The 17,457-nt window shown below is 47.0% G+C and overlaps 1 protein-coding gene across 7 annotated transcripts in view; it reads right to left on the reverse strand.

Annotated features, from left to right (window-relative positions):
* agrn (agrin) overlaps positions 1–17,457 on the reverse strand; it is a 292,247-nt gene that overhangs the window by 35,394 nt on the left and 239,396 nt on the right. For all 7 annotated transcript variants that reach the window (XM_072656450.1, XM_072656453.1, XM_072656449.1 and 4 more), the window contains 6 exons: positions 16,888–17,012; positions 15,185–15,290; positions 8,447–8,791; positions 5,534–5,659; positions 3,096–3,223; positions 797–911 (listed from right to left, as the gene is read on the reverse strand). In XM_072656450.1, coding sequence (XP_072512551.1) covers positions 797–911; positions 3,096–3,223; positions 5,534–5,659; positions 8,447–8,791; positions 15,185–15,290; positions 16,888–17,012 — 945 coding nt within the window. The remainder of the gene's footprint in view (positions 1–796; positions 912–3,095; positions 3,224–5,533; positions 5,660–8,446; positions 8,792–15,184; positions 15,291–16,887; positions 17,013–17,457) is intronic.

Below are 17,457 nucleotides of genomic sequence, written 5' to 3' on the forward strand. Positions count from 1 at the left end.
TTAAAATCCGGATTTAACATATATGTCACAACAAGACTTTCATAACTTGTGTTTCATCATTTTACTCTAGAAATGGACTCACTGGTTCTGTGCAATATATATCACATTTTATTAAAGCGTCTGAATTGTTATTTGTGTTGAAGCAGGACTTTAGTGGCATAACATACTCGGGTAAAATGAGCTGGTTTTGTCTCAACCAAAACACCCTGGCATTTTGTAATAGAGGTCACATGTACACACATCCCCACACCGTCCTGTGATTGCATCCAGGATACTGAGTATATTTTACTTCTGGACTTTATGAGTTAAATTAAAGGACGACGTGCTGTAAGGAACTTTCCACCATCTTTTAAAGATGGGTTGTGTAAAGTCTCTTAACAAACATGGTCTCAGTCTGATGTCAATTTAGCCCTATTATCCTCTGTGTCATTACAACCCTATGAGCTTCTTTCACCACTGAAGTGCTGGGAACAAATACTCTTATTAAACAATCCAAGAGAACCCCCATTCCCACAACATTTACATTTATGGCATTTAGCTGATGCTCTTATCCCGAGGTTAAAAAAAAAAGGTTACTCATATTACAGAGGTGGGCCAACGTAGTGTTAGGAGTCTGGCCCAATGACTCTTATTGGTGTAGCGCAGCACAGTCACCCAGACAGAACCCTGGTCTCCCACATGCTGTGGTAGCTTACTGGCAGGTAGTGGTGTTACCTGTTGCACCACAGCACATCTCATCTTTAACCATACCTATAGCTTTAAATGCACAACTTCCGGTCTTTAGTAGTTACATTACCTGGGTCGAAGTGGGCCTCTATGATGGCCATAATGGAGTTGCTGGGGGCCAGATTCCTAACCCGGACACTCTGGAAGTCCTTCTGCACGTCAGACTTCCGGAAGAGTTCATTCAGCTAAAGAAAGAAGGGGGGAAAAACACAGGGAAATGTCTATAGCCTTGCTCGATGTAGAGGGTAAAACGCCTGATGTTTTGATCCAGTTCTCGTTAAGAGCACATTTCTTCTGCAGAATGAGAAAGTGTGTCATTGGAAAAAATTGTACAAAACCCCACCGGGGAGCACAAAGTGACATTTAACTGCGGTGCAGAAGTAATTACAGGAACACATTTCGGAGGCTGAAGTAAATGTCACGTTACTAACGACGGCCGTTCGCATTTGATTCGGCTTCCACTGCGGAGTGTGTAGGTGCGAACCGCTCCCATCTCCACAGCACGTGGAGCGAAGCCTGATCCACTGTAGCAACTCTCAGAGCCAGTAAACACCCGATCCTCTTCAGCTATTTGTAAATCCTTCTGCTAAAATGCATAACAGAGGCGTGCCGACCACGCTTCAGTTACACTAAATTGGTCACGACCGGAGAAATTGAAAAGTGGCTGCTCCCAATTTAGTCTGTAGCAAATCAAACGGTGGCCCTTTCTTCCACGCTGCCTCAACGAGGAAGTCTTCATTGTGTGTGTTCTTACTGTTAAAGTGCCTCTGCGGTTGGCCTTCCCAGTACCCCACTTAAGATGCCCCAGAGGCTTGTGCTCCCCTCTTCTCTCAGAAGCACCTTTTGATTTTGAAAAGGTGCAGAAAATCGTACCCATAATGCTTTTCCCATCCAAGCTAGGCCAATACATGTCTGTTTGAAGCACAATACCCCCACCCCCCCTCCCCACTCTCCAAAAGTCATCCCCCACCCAATACAGCAGCCTGAGAACAGCCAGAACCCAACAAAAGCCAGGCTTCAATCACAGCCCATAGGGTACAGTGGCCCAGAAACCTCCCCTCTCCTCAGGTGCTATTTACACATGGTCTAGCAGACAGGGCTGAAGGCTGGGAGACGAGCAAGATGGGGACACGGCAACAGAGGGACAACGAGGAGGAGAGGAGGGGTGTGTGTGTGTGTGTGTGGGGGGGGGGGGTGGGGTGTTCACTGCTATCTTGTGGCCCAGCTGAGCCTGCAGGGTGTCTCTCTCTCTTACGCACATACACACACACACACACACTCACACACATCGGATTAGAACATGCTAGAGGCCACCGACACCATTTCTGCAGCTGGTCTTGTCCTGTCGATGCCCCAATACAGGGTCAGCATGAGAAAGTTAGGTCTGTGTGTAGGTGTGTGTGTGTGTGTGTGTGTATGGGAGAGGGGGGGTGTCTGGTTTGGTTTGTCAAGTGCTGAGCCAAGCCTTGGTTCAGTTTCTGTTCTGTATCACTGCTAGTGCTAAATGGGATGCTACAGTTCAAAAGCAGTAGTAGGTAGTCTGAAATACTGTAGATTAGGAGTCCGATACCGACCAGCATACTACTGTCTATGACCCATTTACGTCCAATTATATTGATATTAGCATGTCATACAGTTTTAGAAGTCTGCAGTATATGACCAAATGTTTGTGGACACCCCTTCTAATACATGCATCCAGCTACCTGAGGTTGCACCCATTGCTAACACAGATGTGCAAATGCACACACACACACACACACAGCTTGTCTAGTCCCTGTAGAGAAGCACTGTAACTAGAATAGGTCTCTCCGGAGCAGATAAATATGAACTCACTGCCACCATGCCTAATGTCAGGCGAGGGCTAGAGGGGTACAAAGCCCTCCTATCCTACTGGCAGTACCTCTCTACAGGGACTAGACAAGCTCTGTGTGCATTTGCACCTCTGTGTCGTGTCAGCTATGGGTGCAACTTAAAGTAGCTGAACACATTCATTAGAAGGGGTGTCCACGAACATTTGGACATAGTGTATCGTGTCTAAAGTGTTGCGTCCAGGGTAAGAGGAAAATGATGTAATCTCAGTACCCACCATTACAGACAAGCCACAAATGGGCTGAGTAGCGCAGGGCAAATATTTTTCTTCCTCAGAGCTGATGAAGCCATCAAATAATGTGCAGCACAAGCTAAAACACTGTGCTTTCACAAGACCTGATGTAGTTAGCATTCACTGGCTGTGCTCGAGACCTGGGACTGCAGAACGTTGAGGGGAATACAAATGCCCCAGCGCTAACTAGGAACCAACTGCATCATCCTTCTATCAGTAACATCAAACAGCTCTGCATAACTGCCTCCTCCATGGAGGCAATACTCACAGCGCTCTCAATGCTTCGAGCTGTCTCCCCAAACAGCTCGGACTTGGGGTCGTCCATCTCTGGCGTGTAGAAAACCTCTTGACCCTCCACTTGGTCCAGGTGCAGGTAGCCGTTAAAGCGCATGGTGGCTGTGGAGAGGAAAAGGCACCAGACAGGCAATTTATAGGCAAGGACTTAAGACCAACGACTCATAGCCAGTGACACCCTATTGACAGAATTACATAGTGGTGATAGGTGCAGTGCCAGTCTGCGGGTTAGTAATGGTGTTGCTGTGGAGTTAGTGCAGGGAGTGTGTGCTGGATCCACTGGTAGGTGTTGGAGGGGTTCAAGTGAGGGGATTCCCACAGCGTGAGTGGAGGAACGAGGGGTGGTGAGGGATCAACATGGACAGTAGAGATAGTAAAGGGGGGGGGAGTGGTGGTGGTGTGGTGTGGTGGAGAATATGGGCTGGAGTTTACCAGACCGAGATTCATCCAAAAACTTGGCCGAAGCAAAGTAGACTGAGTAGAAAAAACATTTGTTAGACAGAGAGACAGACAAACAGACATACGCACACACACACACACACACACACACACACAAATAGCAGATGCAACAGTTGATACCCAACATGCACATCACAGATGTTACACTGAATTAAAAAGACACTTTGCAACGCCCCAGCTCTTTTGTCCAAAACGCATTCTTTATAGGGGTCATTGCTGAGGATATTGCAACTATCTGTCACCACGGTGCTGACAGTAATAAGCGTGAAGGGGGAGGCAGGGAGGGAGCGGGGCCTGGCCATTGTGATCTGCAGGAGGAAATAAATAATGAATAAAACGAGCGCCACATCTGAAGGAGAAGGAGCGAAACGAGCCCGAAACGCTGGGTTTCTGTGTAGTGCGTAATCAGCTGAACGAATTGCCTGAATCAATCATGCCGGCCAGGCTCCAGCCTGGGCTGGGACTGGGAAGAGCACTTGTATGATTATCGTGAAAGATAGCCGTAATTGTCTCCTAATCCCAGGAACGGGTGAGTGACAGAAGCTGGTTAAAATCGCATGATAAGGGCTTTTTCGCCCCCCCGCCCAGACACACATCAACCTCCTATCTGATAGGACCGGGGAAAAAAAAAGAGCAAATGGGTATTGCAAATGAATTGATCAGATTGTGCATCAGAAACATGTGAGGATGGGAATTTTCCCACAGTGCGCGCTGACAGCCAACACTGAGAGATGGCAAGAAATTAGGCTTCGGGCTCGAATTAAAATGCTAAATTCTCCGCCATGTAAGCCCCTGCACCAGTTCATCATTCATAATTTCCTATGCACAGTAAAGATGACAGCTCCTTTTTATTATGAGTGTGTGTGTGTCTCTGGATGTGTGTGTATGTGGGTACAAAAGGGCAGAATTAAACAAAATTCACGAGGACTTTTGTACACCAAGACCTAACTGAATATCTTTGGGCAGCTGCACTGGATAAGGACCTCTGTCACTTGGGGAAGGCCTTCCTATTCTCAGACTCCTGGCTGTGCAGGTGTTCATATCGGTGTGGGAAATTCACACAACTCCAGGGTGGCACAACAGTCTAAGTGCCTGCTTATCAAGTGTGAGGAGATATAAGTTCATTTAAGTATGTAAGTTCAAAGCATTTGCATATGTTTTTGCGGCTCAACTCAATACCTATTGTTGACCAAACTGAGATGCAGAACCTGCAGAACTCAGTGTGGCTTGCATCTGAATTCATACAACAACAGTGTTTGGACAGCACCAGCAGCTATTACCATGGCTATAAAACATCAGGAAGCTAACTGTTTGTTACTCCCACCCGTTTTGCTCCGACACCCTGAGGAGGGACGTGCTAGTTTGCACTGAGGGCTTGAGAGATGTAGTCAGAGTCAATGCTGTCAGCTAACCCTGAGCAAGCTGGACATTACGCTCCTCACTTACGCCTCTGGTGACATATCGTCGATACGCAACACGCGACTAAACGTCCTTGCCGTTGATGGATATGAGACAAGAAGCTAACACTTGACCTACTCTTGCCATGCTCAGAATTCACATTTACCTACTCCCTTCGGCCTGGGTATCGATTGTTCTCTGCTAGGGGGTATTTTTCCTTTAAAGCAGACAGGGCTGATTCTACGATGGAAAGGATAGGGGACATAAGCGTAAGGGACGTGTGTATAAGTGTGTTTTAGCCGGTGCAGATATTGATCTACAGCCTGTCAAAGCGTATTGTGTCAAGAGCTTTGGCGTTTGGCTTCGGCTGCTGACACCGGACCCACTCCTCGCCCTCGCCGCATCAGGGCAGCTCCTGCCCTGGTGATTCAGTGTCCGCGTAGTCACAACCCACCTCCCCACCTCCACTTCCAGTAAGATACAGCTTCTAACACATACAGAAGGAGAGGAGACAGAGTGTGGTGGGGGGTTGGGGGGGTGGTTAAAGGTACTCACAGGGACAGTTGGTGCCATCAAGACTCGTGGCGGTGGTCTTGCCGTCAGGACAGCAGCCGAAAGGTGTATTGTCGCAGGAGGAGCGTACCTCGCCTGTGGGGACAGTGGTGGCTGCTACGGTAGGGACTGCAAGGAGACATGGAAAGGGACATCTTTATCTGGTATCAGTAGTCTTATGCAAAAGTTTGGATACTCTGGCCAAATTACTTGAAAAAAGAGAAACAAATGACACTTTACACCAAAATTAAGCATGTGCAAAAGTAATGGGACATCAAGTATTAAATGCTGATTTCGAAGAGACTTTAGGAGTGATGAGGGGAGAGAGCACCATCTACCCACCAAAAGAGAGCATGGTCCATGGTCATTAAGAGCAAACCAGTATGGCTCAGAATTTGAACACATGACCCCTGGGCCACAGTGCGAGAGCATAAGACCACTGAGCCAACATTATTTGGCCTGTTTTTGGTCTAAATATGATCTGGTCAAACTGACAACAAACATATATTACCATATGTAATGTAAACACATTAAATTACTCTATTACACTAATTAAACCCAGCAGAAAAGGTTTCACGCTCTAAAAAGGCTAAATAAATAATTTCCTTGTAACTTTGTAACGGGTCAATTTGACCTGCGACATGACAAGAGGGTTGAAGTTAGCTCTGTGTAGAATTTTATTTAGAGCGTTTTTGCAGACTTGGACATTAAGCAGGAGTTTATGTTACATTATTATGTCATTACCTATGTATTTAATCAGGTAATTACTTACGGTAATTACTTACAGTAATTACACAGTATAGAAAAACTGTTTTAAATTTCCTCCCTATGTACTTTCACAACACATTTCACAAATCTGGATGAGTGAAAGCAACAAGCGAGCTGCTCTGGTGTGTGGAAGTGGGCCTGGGTGTACAGCAGGGTTACCCAGCTGTAGCACTAGAGGCAAAGTTCTGTTTTTTTTTCATCCGAGGCACATTATTAGCCAATTATCAACTTCTTGTCGAAACAGGTGAGTAAGAGCAGGGAAAACATGAAGCAGTGCGCCGTGCAGGTGGGTCTTCAGGACCGGAGTTGGGAAACAGTGGTGCAGAGCCTGGGCCAGGCTGTCAAATAACTGAGATGTTTCGGCATGATTCGAATCTGAGATGAGGCGGAACAGAGGCTGAGGGAGATGCAGAGATGTTTTCACATCTGAAGAGTCTATGCTATTTATCATTCAGCTCTGAAGCCTTTATGGCCACAACATAATTACCGAACCACCTGAAGAATTACGAGGGCCAGAAATAATGGAGGAGACACAACGTCTTAGCCATTGATTAGCAGTCAGAGTCGCGAGCCGTGTTGAAAATCGTTTTCCAATATGTCTTCTTCTTCCTTTATTTCTTCTTCTTCTTTTTCTTCTTGTAAATGTGGCTGACAGCAACCCGTCTCAGGTCTGGTGGCTACATCTGCAGGTTCATGCCCACAGCATGTGGAGAAGATTACCACTGATGGCTCCCCCCCAAAAAAAACAATTCCCATTCGCCCCAAACAAGTCATAAAGCCGTCAGCGGGGAGATGTTCAAGGACTCCGCGAGGCACGAGTGAAGCGGTGAGACAGAGAGCGCGCTAGAGAGTGAAAAAGAGAGATACTGGGCGAGCGACATTGGTGGGAAATGACATTTATGTGTGGAGCTGAGAAAGAGAGCATCCCTGGACTTCTGTTTTTGCCACTCTTTTTTGCACAGATTTATGAGCTGGTTGAGTGCAAGGGGGCATAACATGGACCCCCACACTGCTTGTTTCTGCCTCGGGGGGCTATTGAACCTTGGGGAGGCAGGAGTCCATCAAGCAGCCCCCTAGAGACACCTCCTTCTGCTTGGTAGACAAGGCTCCGGTCCAGCAGTGACAAGCCAATAAATCTGAGGAGGAAGACACTCGGGCCTTGCCACTCTCCTTTCCATCAGTTCAGGCAGTCCGACCATACTACGGCTGACTTGAGGTCAGGAGAGCTGTGGAGAGCTTTAAAAAAAATTGGTTGATTAAAAAATAGTGGAGACGTGCATGGGCTCCAGACACAGGCTGTAATTTTCATACAGTATTCAGATGTGCAGCCGCTGCTCTCGTCTGCGGCTCTCATTAGACACGCACCACACAACATTCCGGGGTCGTGTGGAGAGCAGCTACCATGGGCTGCATCTTTAGCAGTAAACTCACCTTATCAGGCAATGAATAATAAGGGCAGAGCAATGTTCAAAACTACAGGTGTCATTGAAAAATGAGGCCCCAAACAGTTTGCTTAGTGGTTTAAGGTCAAGTGTCTAAAGCTAACCATCATTATAATAGATAGGGGTCAAACAAAACACCTCAGCTGTTATAAATGATTGAAGTATTGCATATTAAAATACACTATATGGACAAAAGTATTGGGACACCTGCTCATTCATTGTTTCTTCTAAAAGAGTTATTATCTCTACTCTCCAGGGAAGGCTTTCTACTAGATTCTGGAGGAATGCTTTGGAAAGGATTTGACTGCATTCAGCGTCAAGAGCGTTAAGTGAGGTCAGGATGTTGGATGATCACCACCCCACCTCATTGCCATGAACTCCCCAACTCATCCCATCATTGCAGAGACTACACTGCTGCTCCACAGCTCAATTCTGGAGGGCTTTATACTCCAGTGAGTCCTATTCTATTGGCAATACTGCTCTATAGGGACTGGACACGCTGTGTGTGTGTGCATGAGCACATCTGTGTCAACAATAGGTTCAACTTAAAGTAGCTTGAATGCATTCATTAAAAGGGGTGTCTACAAACATTTGGACACATAGAAAGCTACATCTACACCGCATCCCTGACCTGATCCCCAACCCAACCCTCCCCCCTATTATCAAGCGTAGGATTATGGCAAATGTAGTGAGTGGGCTGCATTACCGACAGGCTCGTCTCCGCTCGCCTCCATTCCGCTACTTTCCAAGTCGTCATCCCCACTGGGCTCCCCGCTGCCCGAGTCCTCAAACCCGGGGCTGGAGGTAGGGGGTGTGGTGCGAGGTGGATAGTGAGGTGTGGTGAGGCTGTGGGCGGTGGAAGGCGTGGGGAGTTTGTCCTTGTCAGGCAGTGCTTCCAACTTGTGGTCGTCCTCAGAGGCCTCCTCGTAGTCGAATGAGGTGGTGGTGAGACCATGGCTTGGCGAGGTGACCTTGACGTGTGCGGTGGGAGGGGTGGCGCGTGGAGTGATCGGGAGGGTGGTGGGCTTGACCCCAGGCTCAGAGATGGATTCTGGGAGGAAAGCAGGAATGGATTGATGGGTAAGCAAAGATGGAAATGTCTCTATAAGCCCCATACTCTCTCCTTCCCGTCTACACTCTTCCCTCTTCCATTTGTTTACCTAATTCTACCTTTCCCCCACTTTTATCTTTCTCTCTTACTGGAGATATAGTCGAGTGCTCCGCCTGGCTCTCTACGGGGTGTACTAATCCTGAGCACCATCGTGAATGCCTCACAGATGACTATCGAAATCAGCTTGGAGGAAACGCTAGGAATAAACCCACTCTCGCCTGCAAAAAGCATCATGTTTCTATCAGGCCATTTAGGCTCCATTAAATCCAAACACCCTGAACACCCCCGCTGCTTGTCTCTCAAACATAGTCAGAGAGCAAGAACCTGGCTTCGTTTAGACACCCAGGAAAATAAGACATTTGGCTTTGCATTGTCTAGACAGTGGTATTGCTACAGCATGTCCTAGTAAGTAGACATGGCATACAGAGCTGAAAATACAAAACAACATGCAAATGAAGAATTCAGCAACTAAAACACCAAAATACAATTGTGAAAGAGTAACTTTCCGGTGCGCCTCAACATCTGTAACACAGTCAGAATTCTCAGAATTTAAAGACATTTTCTGTAAATATTTGTAATATTTATCTGTAATATCTGTAATATTTATCAATACATGTAAATCACTAAAAACATCAGTAGTGACAGATTCTTATAAACTACGATTCAAATACTCTGTACTGAATACAGTGATTTATATTCAACATCTGCTGCACTTTATCTAATTACACCAGTCTAGACTGTTAGTATTGAAACCTGCAGCTCATCAGTGTTTATTAAGCGCTAACAGTATCCTCAATATGCTTAGAAATGCATATTGTTATCACTATAACAACATTTATCACAATACGATACAATATTGTCATATTGCCCAGCTATAATTCGGACAATGTTCAAGATTTCAACACTGGTATCAGACAATGCTCAAGATTTCAATATCAGAATCAGACAATGTTGAGGATTTTAATATCAGAATCGGGCAACTCTTAAGACTTCAATATCGGTAATGTAAAAGAAAAAAGTGGTATTGTGTCATCCACATACTGACATCCGCCTGTATGGCTGCCTTTAAATGATTCTCAACTGGTAGTCCTTTGTGTCATTTGTCACAGTGCCCCTAAAATGATTGCAGGAAGTTACAGTTTAACTAAAACAGCCTGGCTTTACACAGAATTGGCCTACGCCTGGCGCAAGCCGTGCAAGTGCAAAATTACATATCAAAGAAAGTCTTTGATGCTTACCCCTATAAAAATCAGCAAGGACAAAAGTCTTTACCATGTGGGCTCTTGAACAGAGTATAATGAAGGGCTTGATCGCTGTTGGGCTACACTTGACTCTGAAGTACAGCCGAACCGGGCTGTGTTAGACAGTGTGTGTATGTGTGCATGTGCGTGTGAGAGCGAGCGTGTGTGTGTCTGTAGATATGAATTATATATACTCAAAAGTTGCCCTCCTGTAGGGTTGCTTTAATCACCGACAGCCGGAGCACCAAGTGATAAATGATTGATATAAATAGGGCAGAAATGCAGGGTTTAGCTTCGGCTTCAAAGCCGGCACACACTCTGCTCGCAGCGCGCCTGCATCCGTCAACACTGCCGCCGCCGCAGCCTTGTCAACACAGCCGCAGAGCTCCTCTCCACCAGAGAAAAAGGAGAGAGAGAGAGGGATGCGGTCGAAGCGCTAGTATTAAAGCACACAAGGCCCTTCTGCAGAGCACAAATATCCTCTGATCCGAGCGATAAATAGGACAATAAACGTGCCGCGAGGGAATCGAGCCACGCTGTCAGGCTAGGCTAGGCTGCTGAGGAGACCGTGGGAACAGTGCAGCCATGCAAGCGTGACAATGGAGCGGCCTGGATTCCTCCTCGGAGAGTCCCTTGTGGACGGCCTAGCCGCACTTCGCTTGGATTCGTGATACCATAAAGCGCTGACTCTTAAACCGCATGCAAATCTTGCAAACGTTTGATCGGTAATTAGCCGGCGAGGTGTGAAAAACCGCGGGCCTACAGGAATAGTCTGTTTATCCGACAGTCCGCGTCAGCCTGTCTGAGAGGAGCCGAGAGGAGCCGAGAGTGGAGCAGATATGGCAGCTCAGCGCAGGAGAGCAGAGATGCTATCAGCGTGTGTTGTGGCACATGTTGCTTTTCTCCTCGGCTACACCTGTCATTCAGGATTCAGGCCTGCCGGTAGCTCCCAGGGAGAGAGAATCTGGGGTGTGGGTCTGCTATCTGTGCCTGAGCTCTTAGGCCTGTCACACACACACACACACACACACACACACACACACACACACACACACACACACACACACAGATACACTGCACTCACCAGCTGAAGGAAAAACAGCAACTGGCAGCACAAGCAGAACCATAGCCTAATCAGGTTTAATGCTCCATTTGATTTTCCGGGATGCGAAGCTTCAATATTAGAAAAAAAGGGAGAGGGGGGGTGGGTAGGGGGGGATCATTGTCATCTTCTGTTGCCTCGGCTGTGTAGTTATCTTTGAAAGGCGCTTATTAAGATGGCTTTGTCTTTTTCAGACATTGCGAAAGGGGTACAGAAGGAGACTGCGATAGAGATAGAGAGGTGTGGAAGGATCTGTTAGTGGGAATATAAAAAATGGGAACGGGCCAGGACAAGAACATCAAGGCTAACAATGTAGCTTGGCGGTTATCAAGTTTAGTCACTTGAGTTACTTACCTAGCACACAAACCACTATGGCAACTTGTAATTTGGAATTTTCAACCTTCAATGAGGAAAATGTCCCATCATCTGTGAATTCCTACTCGGGAAGTTGGAATGCTGTTTTTTTTTTTTGTCCCCCAATTACCCAACCCATACATATTCTCCCCATCAAATGTAATGCTCCAGCAACAGCCAGCATGTTGCCATCTACCCACCCTGGAGAGATCAAGGCCAGTTATGCTCTCTCGGGCTCTGGCTGTCGATGGCTGGCAGCTTTACCGGGATTCAAACTAGCGAACAAGAAAATCAAGGCTAATGTAGCTTTGGTCTTTATCAAGTTACCTGCCTTACGAGCAAACCACTACGGCAACAGTGTGCCTTGAATAGAGCTTAAAACCTCCAATCAGGAAAAGACCCCTCAACTATAAATGCCCACTCTGAATGACAGGATAATATTCTCAACTCAATCTCAGGCTCAGAGAAGGTGAGCATTAGAAGGATAGGCATGCGAGAATAAGGAAAATGCGAATGGGCCAGGACAAGAAAATCAAGGCTAACATTGAGGCAGAGAGATGTCCGTGCCATATGCTTGTGCATGGACTGCCAATTTGCCACAAACATACAGGTGATGACACCATATGCGAGCTGAGGGAGCTGCCAAAGCTTGGCTACAGACTGTGCCAAAAGTTTCCGGAGCATTCAGCTGAGCCGGTCGGGCACCTGATAGCTCTCCCTCACGTTTTGTTAGCTTGTGTTCTTCTCTCAGAGATGACTGCTCTATTGTCCCGAACGCAGGCTGCTCATTTTCACATGCTGAGCGTGGGGAAATGCTCGTAGGCTGTTTTTTGACAGCACTGATGTCATTCGTTCAGCGTAGGAACGTTCGGCGGGTGGTGGAAGACTGGGGGGAAACAGAAAGAGAAACAAGAGGCAGAGCAGCAGCAAGAGAGACTTTCCGCTAATTCCCACGCAGTCACACGTGAAATGAGCTTGTGATCTAGCCCCCACCCCCCACTGCCACCTTGGGGCTAAGGAGCAGCCAGTGGCCCGCATGCCGCCACGGAAGAAATTAATAACAGTCACTGCCATCCCCGGCTCCCCCTCTGGCTGGGATAGAGCATGAAACTATAAAACACGAGAGAGAGAGAGACAGACTGCAGGCCCGCGACGGCACCCTCTCCTCTTCCACAGTTCAGGCTAACTCGCAGAGAGGCACGGGATTACATGCCAGACACGCAGCTATCGCCAGGCAACAGCCAGAGAGAGTGAGGATCTCTATTTAATTTCAATAACAACCTAGGGGATAGGGGCAGTAATCACAACATGATCTCTGAACATCAATTTGCCACGTACTGTCTCTCTCACACATCTCTCACACTGCAGTGGCCCTGTGGCCCTGCGGATCTACGGCAACACACTGAACCCAGGAAAGGTGGTGTAGAGTCTCAGCCCGCTACCTTAGCGAGTGCTGTCTGACAAACTGAGCATCAGACGGCAGTAGTGTGAACCTCCGGCGGGTGATGCAAGGTTAGATCCTGATGGGGTTTTCTTGCTGTAGTCGTGCCTGCCCTCTGGACTAGCTCCACTACTCCAGAGCCACTTGCAATGCGCCATTCACCCCCTCGCTCTGATGAGAAAACTTCACCTGCCCTGCATTCCGATTGCGGAAAAGAGAGCCGCTTCCACATGTGCCCTCTGGGAAATCCCTGCTGCCATCTACAAGGGCTGCCCAATTCTCAACAGAAGAGGCTGCCAGCAGCTCCTTAAACCTTCAAAACAGACTTGAGGAAGGGAGTCAACAAAACAGTAAACTTCAGGCAGTACCATATCCTGAGATGCATTGAATGAGAAGCTACTCAAGCCAATCGGACAAATCAATGGGATGCTTTGCCCTTTGGCAATTATTGCATCAATAAGGACTCTGCAACTCTGGAATTACTCAAAATTCCCCACTCCCTGAGATGTCTACTATTGGTCTTGAAGGTTAGCTCCTTTCATTCAGAAAGTGTGCGCTCTGTTAGCTGAGCATAGGGCACAAACCTAGTAGAGTGGAGAGTAAGCCCAGACGAAGAAGAAGAGAGTAGAGTACTGGCTGCCAAAGAAATATTCCTTTTATCTGTAATTCAGTCATCTCTCCTGCCTTGTCTAGATCTGCATTTATCTTCACCGCCGCCAATCCCAGCATCTCCTAATCTGTTTCTGGACGTTGGGCACCTGGCTTTCATTACACTGAGCTCCTTGCCTGCCAAGTCCTCATATTTAACACTCTAACACAATTCAACAGCAGGTCTATTCCTGGTCTTCTATAGGCTTTTAATATTAGTTACGGGCTCTTGTGAATTTGGCCTAGTGCCTCTGTTCAGTCTCAGCTGGACTACTTTTATCATAATTCTGTTGCCCAGAGGAGGCTTGAGCTCCTCTCAGTGCTTTATGTAATTCCCTTAGGACAGTGGTCACCGACTTTCCACCAACCTGGAGATCTACTCACCTGCCTGTCTGCAAGCTAAACTAGAACTTCTGAAGGCAGTAATGAGACGGATCAGGTGGACTAGAGTTAAGTCTTAAGAAGACTTTTGGGTTCTTGTCCCTAGACAGCGTTCTCAGTTATTACAGAACCACCATATTCTCGTTTTGGCCAGGGATTAGAGCAGTTTGGTGGTTTTCCTACTCAAACACACCTGGTATTCAACCACACTTCAGTTAATTGCCGGGTATAGTTGGTGTGTTTCAGCATGGTTCTGCTGGAGTCTGGATTCTGGTCTTTAAATCATGATTTTGAACCTTTAAATAGTAGCGTAAATAAAACCGCACTGAATCAATTTAAAGCGATGTGTGAACATGGGAGGGGGCGGGTGTGTGAGCTTGAGCAGGAAACAGACTGGGCATGCTACAGGAGCCAGCAGCTGGCAACCACCCGTCACGCCTGCCGCCCGCTTCAGTGCCCGTCTCAGAGCACGTCCCCGCAGAGGGCTTCTCTGACGCAGGCTGGCATTCTGCTTCGCGCACACTGCCAGCATGAAAAGCCCCGACCTTGGCCCTCTCCCAGAATCCCCCTCTCTTCATAACCAGAGAGCGAGAGACAGAGAGAGAGAGAAAAAAAGAGAGAGAGGGAGAGAGACAGACTTTGAATCACTCTTACTCCACCAGCTCAGCTCCTCCAGTCCCAGCCTCTTTCCCACAGACAGTGCCTCTCGTGCCTCCCGTTCCCTCCGTCCCACACAGGGGGGCCACAAAGCAAACAGTCCAAATGTCGCCCCCTTCCAGGGGATTCAAAGACTTGGGTTTGGAGCCAAGCAGCAGCCCCTCTATCTACAGGGTAGCATCTGGTAGGCACACGCCTGATCCCCAGAACCACCCCTCACCTCCACGCCTCTAAACACACTTGCACATACACACCTGCAGGTCACACACATGCACACAAACACGTGCAGCCCTGCAGAGACCCCGAGTAGGAAGATCTGATTACGGTGTGTGTGTGTGTGTGTGGGTGGGAGGGTTGTGTGTAAAACTGACACGCATAAGAGCTGACAGTGGTCTATCTCTATCATTTATTGTGTGTGTGTGTGTGTGTGTGTGTGTGTGTGTGTGTGTGTGTGTGTGCGTGTGTGTGTGTTAAATTGACTGGCAGAGTGAACTGGAGAGCAGTCTCACCTGTGCACTGGCCTAAGTGCTTCACGGCAATTTCCTTGTCCTGTCGACAGGCAATAGTCCTCAGCTGGCACTGGTCAGCATAGGTCACACCATCAGAGCCACACACCTGTCCACAAACACAAAAAAACAGCACACACATAACACACGTTCTGAGCACGTTCGTGTTGGTCATCCTCTAGTCCTTCATCAGTGTTCAGAGGATGCTGCCCACAGGATGTTGTTGGATGGATATTTGTGGTTGGTGGACAACCCTATGTCCAGCAGTGACTAACACACTAACATAGAGCAGATGGTGGGGTGGTCCTGTGGGCTCCTGACCACTGGAGAACAGGGTAAAACAGATGGACTACAGACTGGTCGGTGTAAAGCCAGGGTCAGCCATCCTATGGCAACTCTCAACCTTGACACAGGTTTCAAACCCACAACCTTGTGATCAATAGCCCAGAGCTAAGAGTAAGTGGAGCTAATGGGTGGAAACCTAGATCACCACACATGTGCCTTGAACTGTGTCTATTTGATGACTCCTCTCATGTGGACCTTGTTACGTAGTTTCGAGAGTCGTAGTAGCCGATAAGAGTAAATGGGACTTTTTCAATTATTAATGATTTCAATTATTAATAGCAAAGGATCCAGCAGCCAGGAATATGACACGGATTGGCACTCAGCAGAACAAGAATAAAAGAGCTTAAAAATGTGTTCAAATATTATAATGTATCTCTACAAAGATCAGAAATACACAAAATGAGAACTTCTCCAGACTGTTGTCTCTTCTCAGCTCACAACGAATCAGAAAACTGGATGATGAGAGAGAAAAAAAAAAACAAAACACGACAGGGAACAACACTGATCCCTTCAGATTTTAGAGCAAAGAGTGCCTTGGGCAGCAAAGAAAAGAAACACATGACCAGCTCCAAATCTATTCTTGCTTATATTATGAGAAGAGGTAATTCACTGAAAGAGAAAGTTATGCTTGGAAATGATGAAGGTATAAGAGGAAGACGACCAGCTGCATGGACACAATCAGCTCAATCAGGGATGAGCCATTAACAGGCCTAGAGACCCAAAGACAACACAGAAGACATACTGGAGAAACACTGTCCAAGTCCATCTAAGATGATTTACCACCTTCACATGGTTTGAGACGAGTGTGATCATTAGCTTACATTAGCCTCATAGCTCCAGCGCAAACCTAAAGAAGCAAACATGTCTGGGCTATATCTTAGGCCTGTCCATCCACTATATGGACATGACCTTGATCATTGTTGAGCTGATCTGAGCCGGTGTGTCAAATTTGTTTTAAAACAGTGCAGATGAAAGGTGGCGATACAAATAACTCAAAAGCTCCCCGAAAGCCAAAACCATCCAATCCAGATGCTGCCATTAAATGCTTTATTTTCTTTGTTTAATATATTTAGGATATTTAAACCACACATAATATAATATAATTATATTATATAATAATAATAATATAATATAATTTCAGTGTCCGGATTTTCCTAATAATTAAACATTCACTGCTCTTTAAAAGAGTGTACTTGCATTATTATGCTATTAATAATAAAATAATCTATAAACAACAACAAAATTGTTCATTTCAGTTATTTCTGGGGCAATATAGTGTCCAAAAAATAAATAATTATTGTAACAGGCCTAATTGTCCCATTTATGCCAGCTTAGCAATGCTAAAGAATGATGTTTCCCACCTTCATCTTGTCCTTCTGGTCACAGTCTGGCGATGGGCACTCACAGTGAGCCTGTCCGCTCACCTCCACACACGAGGCTCCATAGTGACACTGCAGCATTGTGCAGGATGTGGGCGCATGGGGACCTGCGGCACAATAAATCCATTAGTTCGGTGCTTGGCCCCCCTACCTTGTCCAAGCAAAAACATCCAATTACTAAAACATGAGTGCTGGTTTGATTTCAGGTCGATCCCCCTGTTCTAAAGTCTTGGAGAAAAAAAAAAGAAGAGTGTTTGAACTGAGGGCTTGGAGGAGCAGCTGGCCCTGGAGCCCCAGAGGGCCTTACGCCACCGAATCCCACCCTTTGCTCTGACATCACAGCGCCATGCTGCAGTGAGGGCTCTTCTTATCTTTTATGTGGAGGCTTTCATCTGGCTGGAACCACGGGAGCCCCCGAGTGCCCCACCGCTCCGATGGGACTAACAGTATTGGCTTCATTAAGCACTTGACTTCCTCAATCCTGTCAATAGCTGACAGTAGGACTCTAATTATGCACAACTGAGCTGACACGGTGGGTTCCCATCAGGGTGC

This window comes from Salminus brasiliensis, chromosome 14 (genome assembly GCF_030463535.1).
Source record: "Salminus brasiliensis chromosome 14, fSalBra1.hap2, whole genome shotgun sequence".
NCBI classification, from domain to species: domain Eukaryota; kingdom Metazoa; phylum Chordata; class Actinopteri; order Characiformes; family Bryconidae; genus Salminus; species Salminus brasiliensis.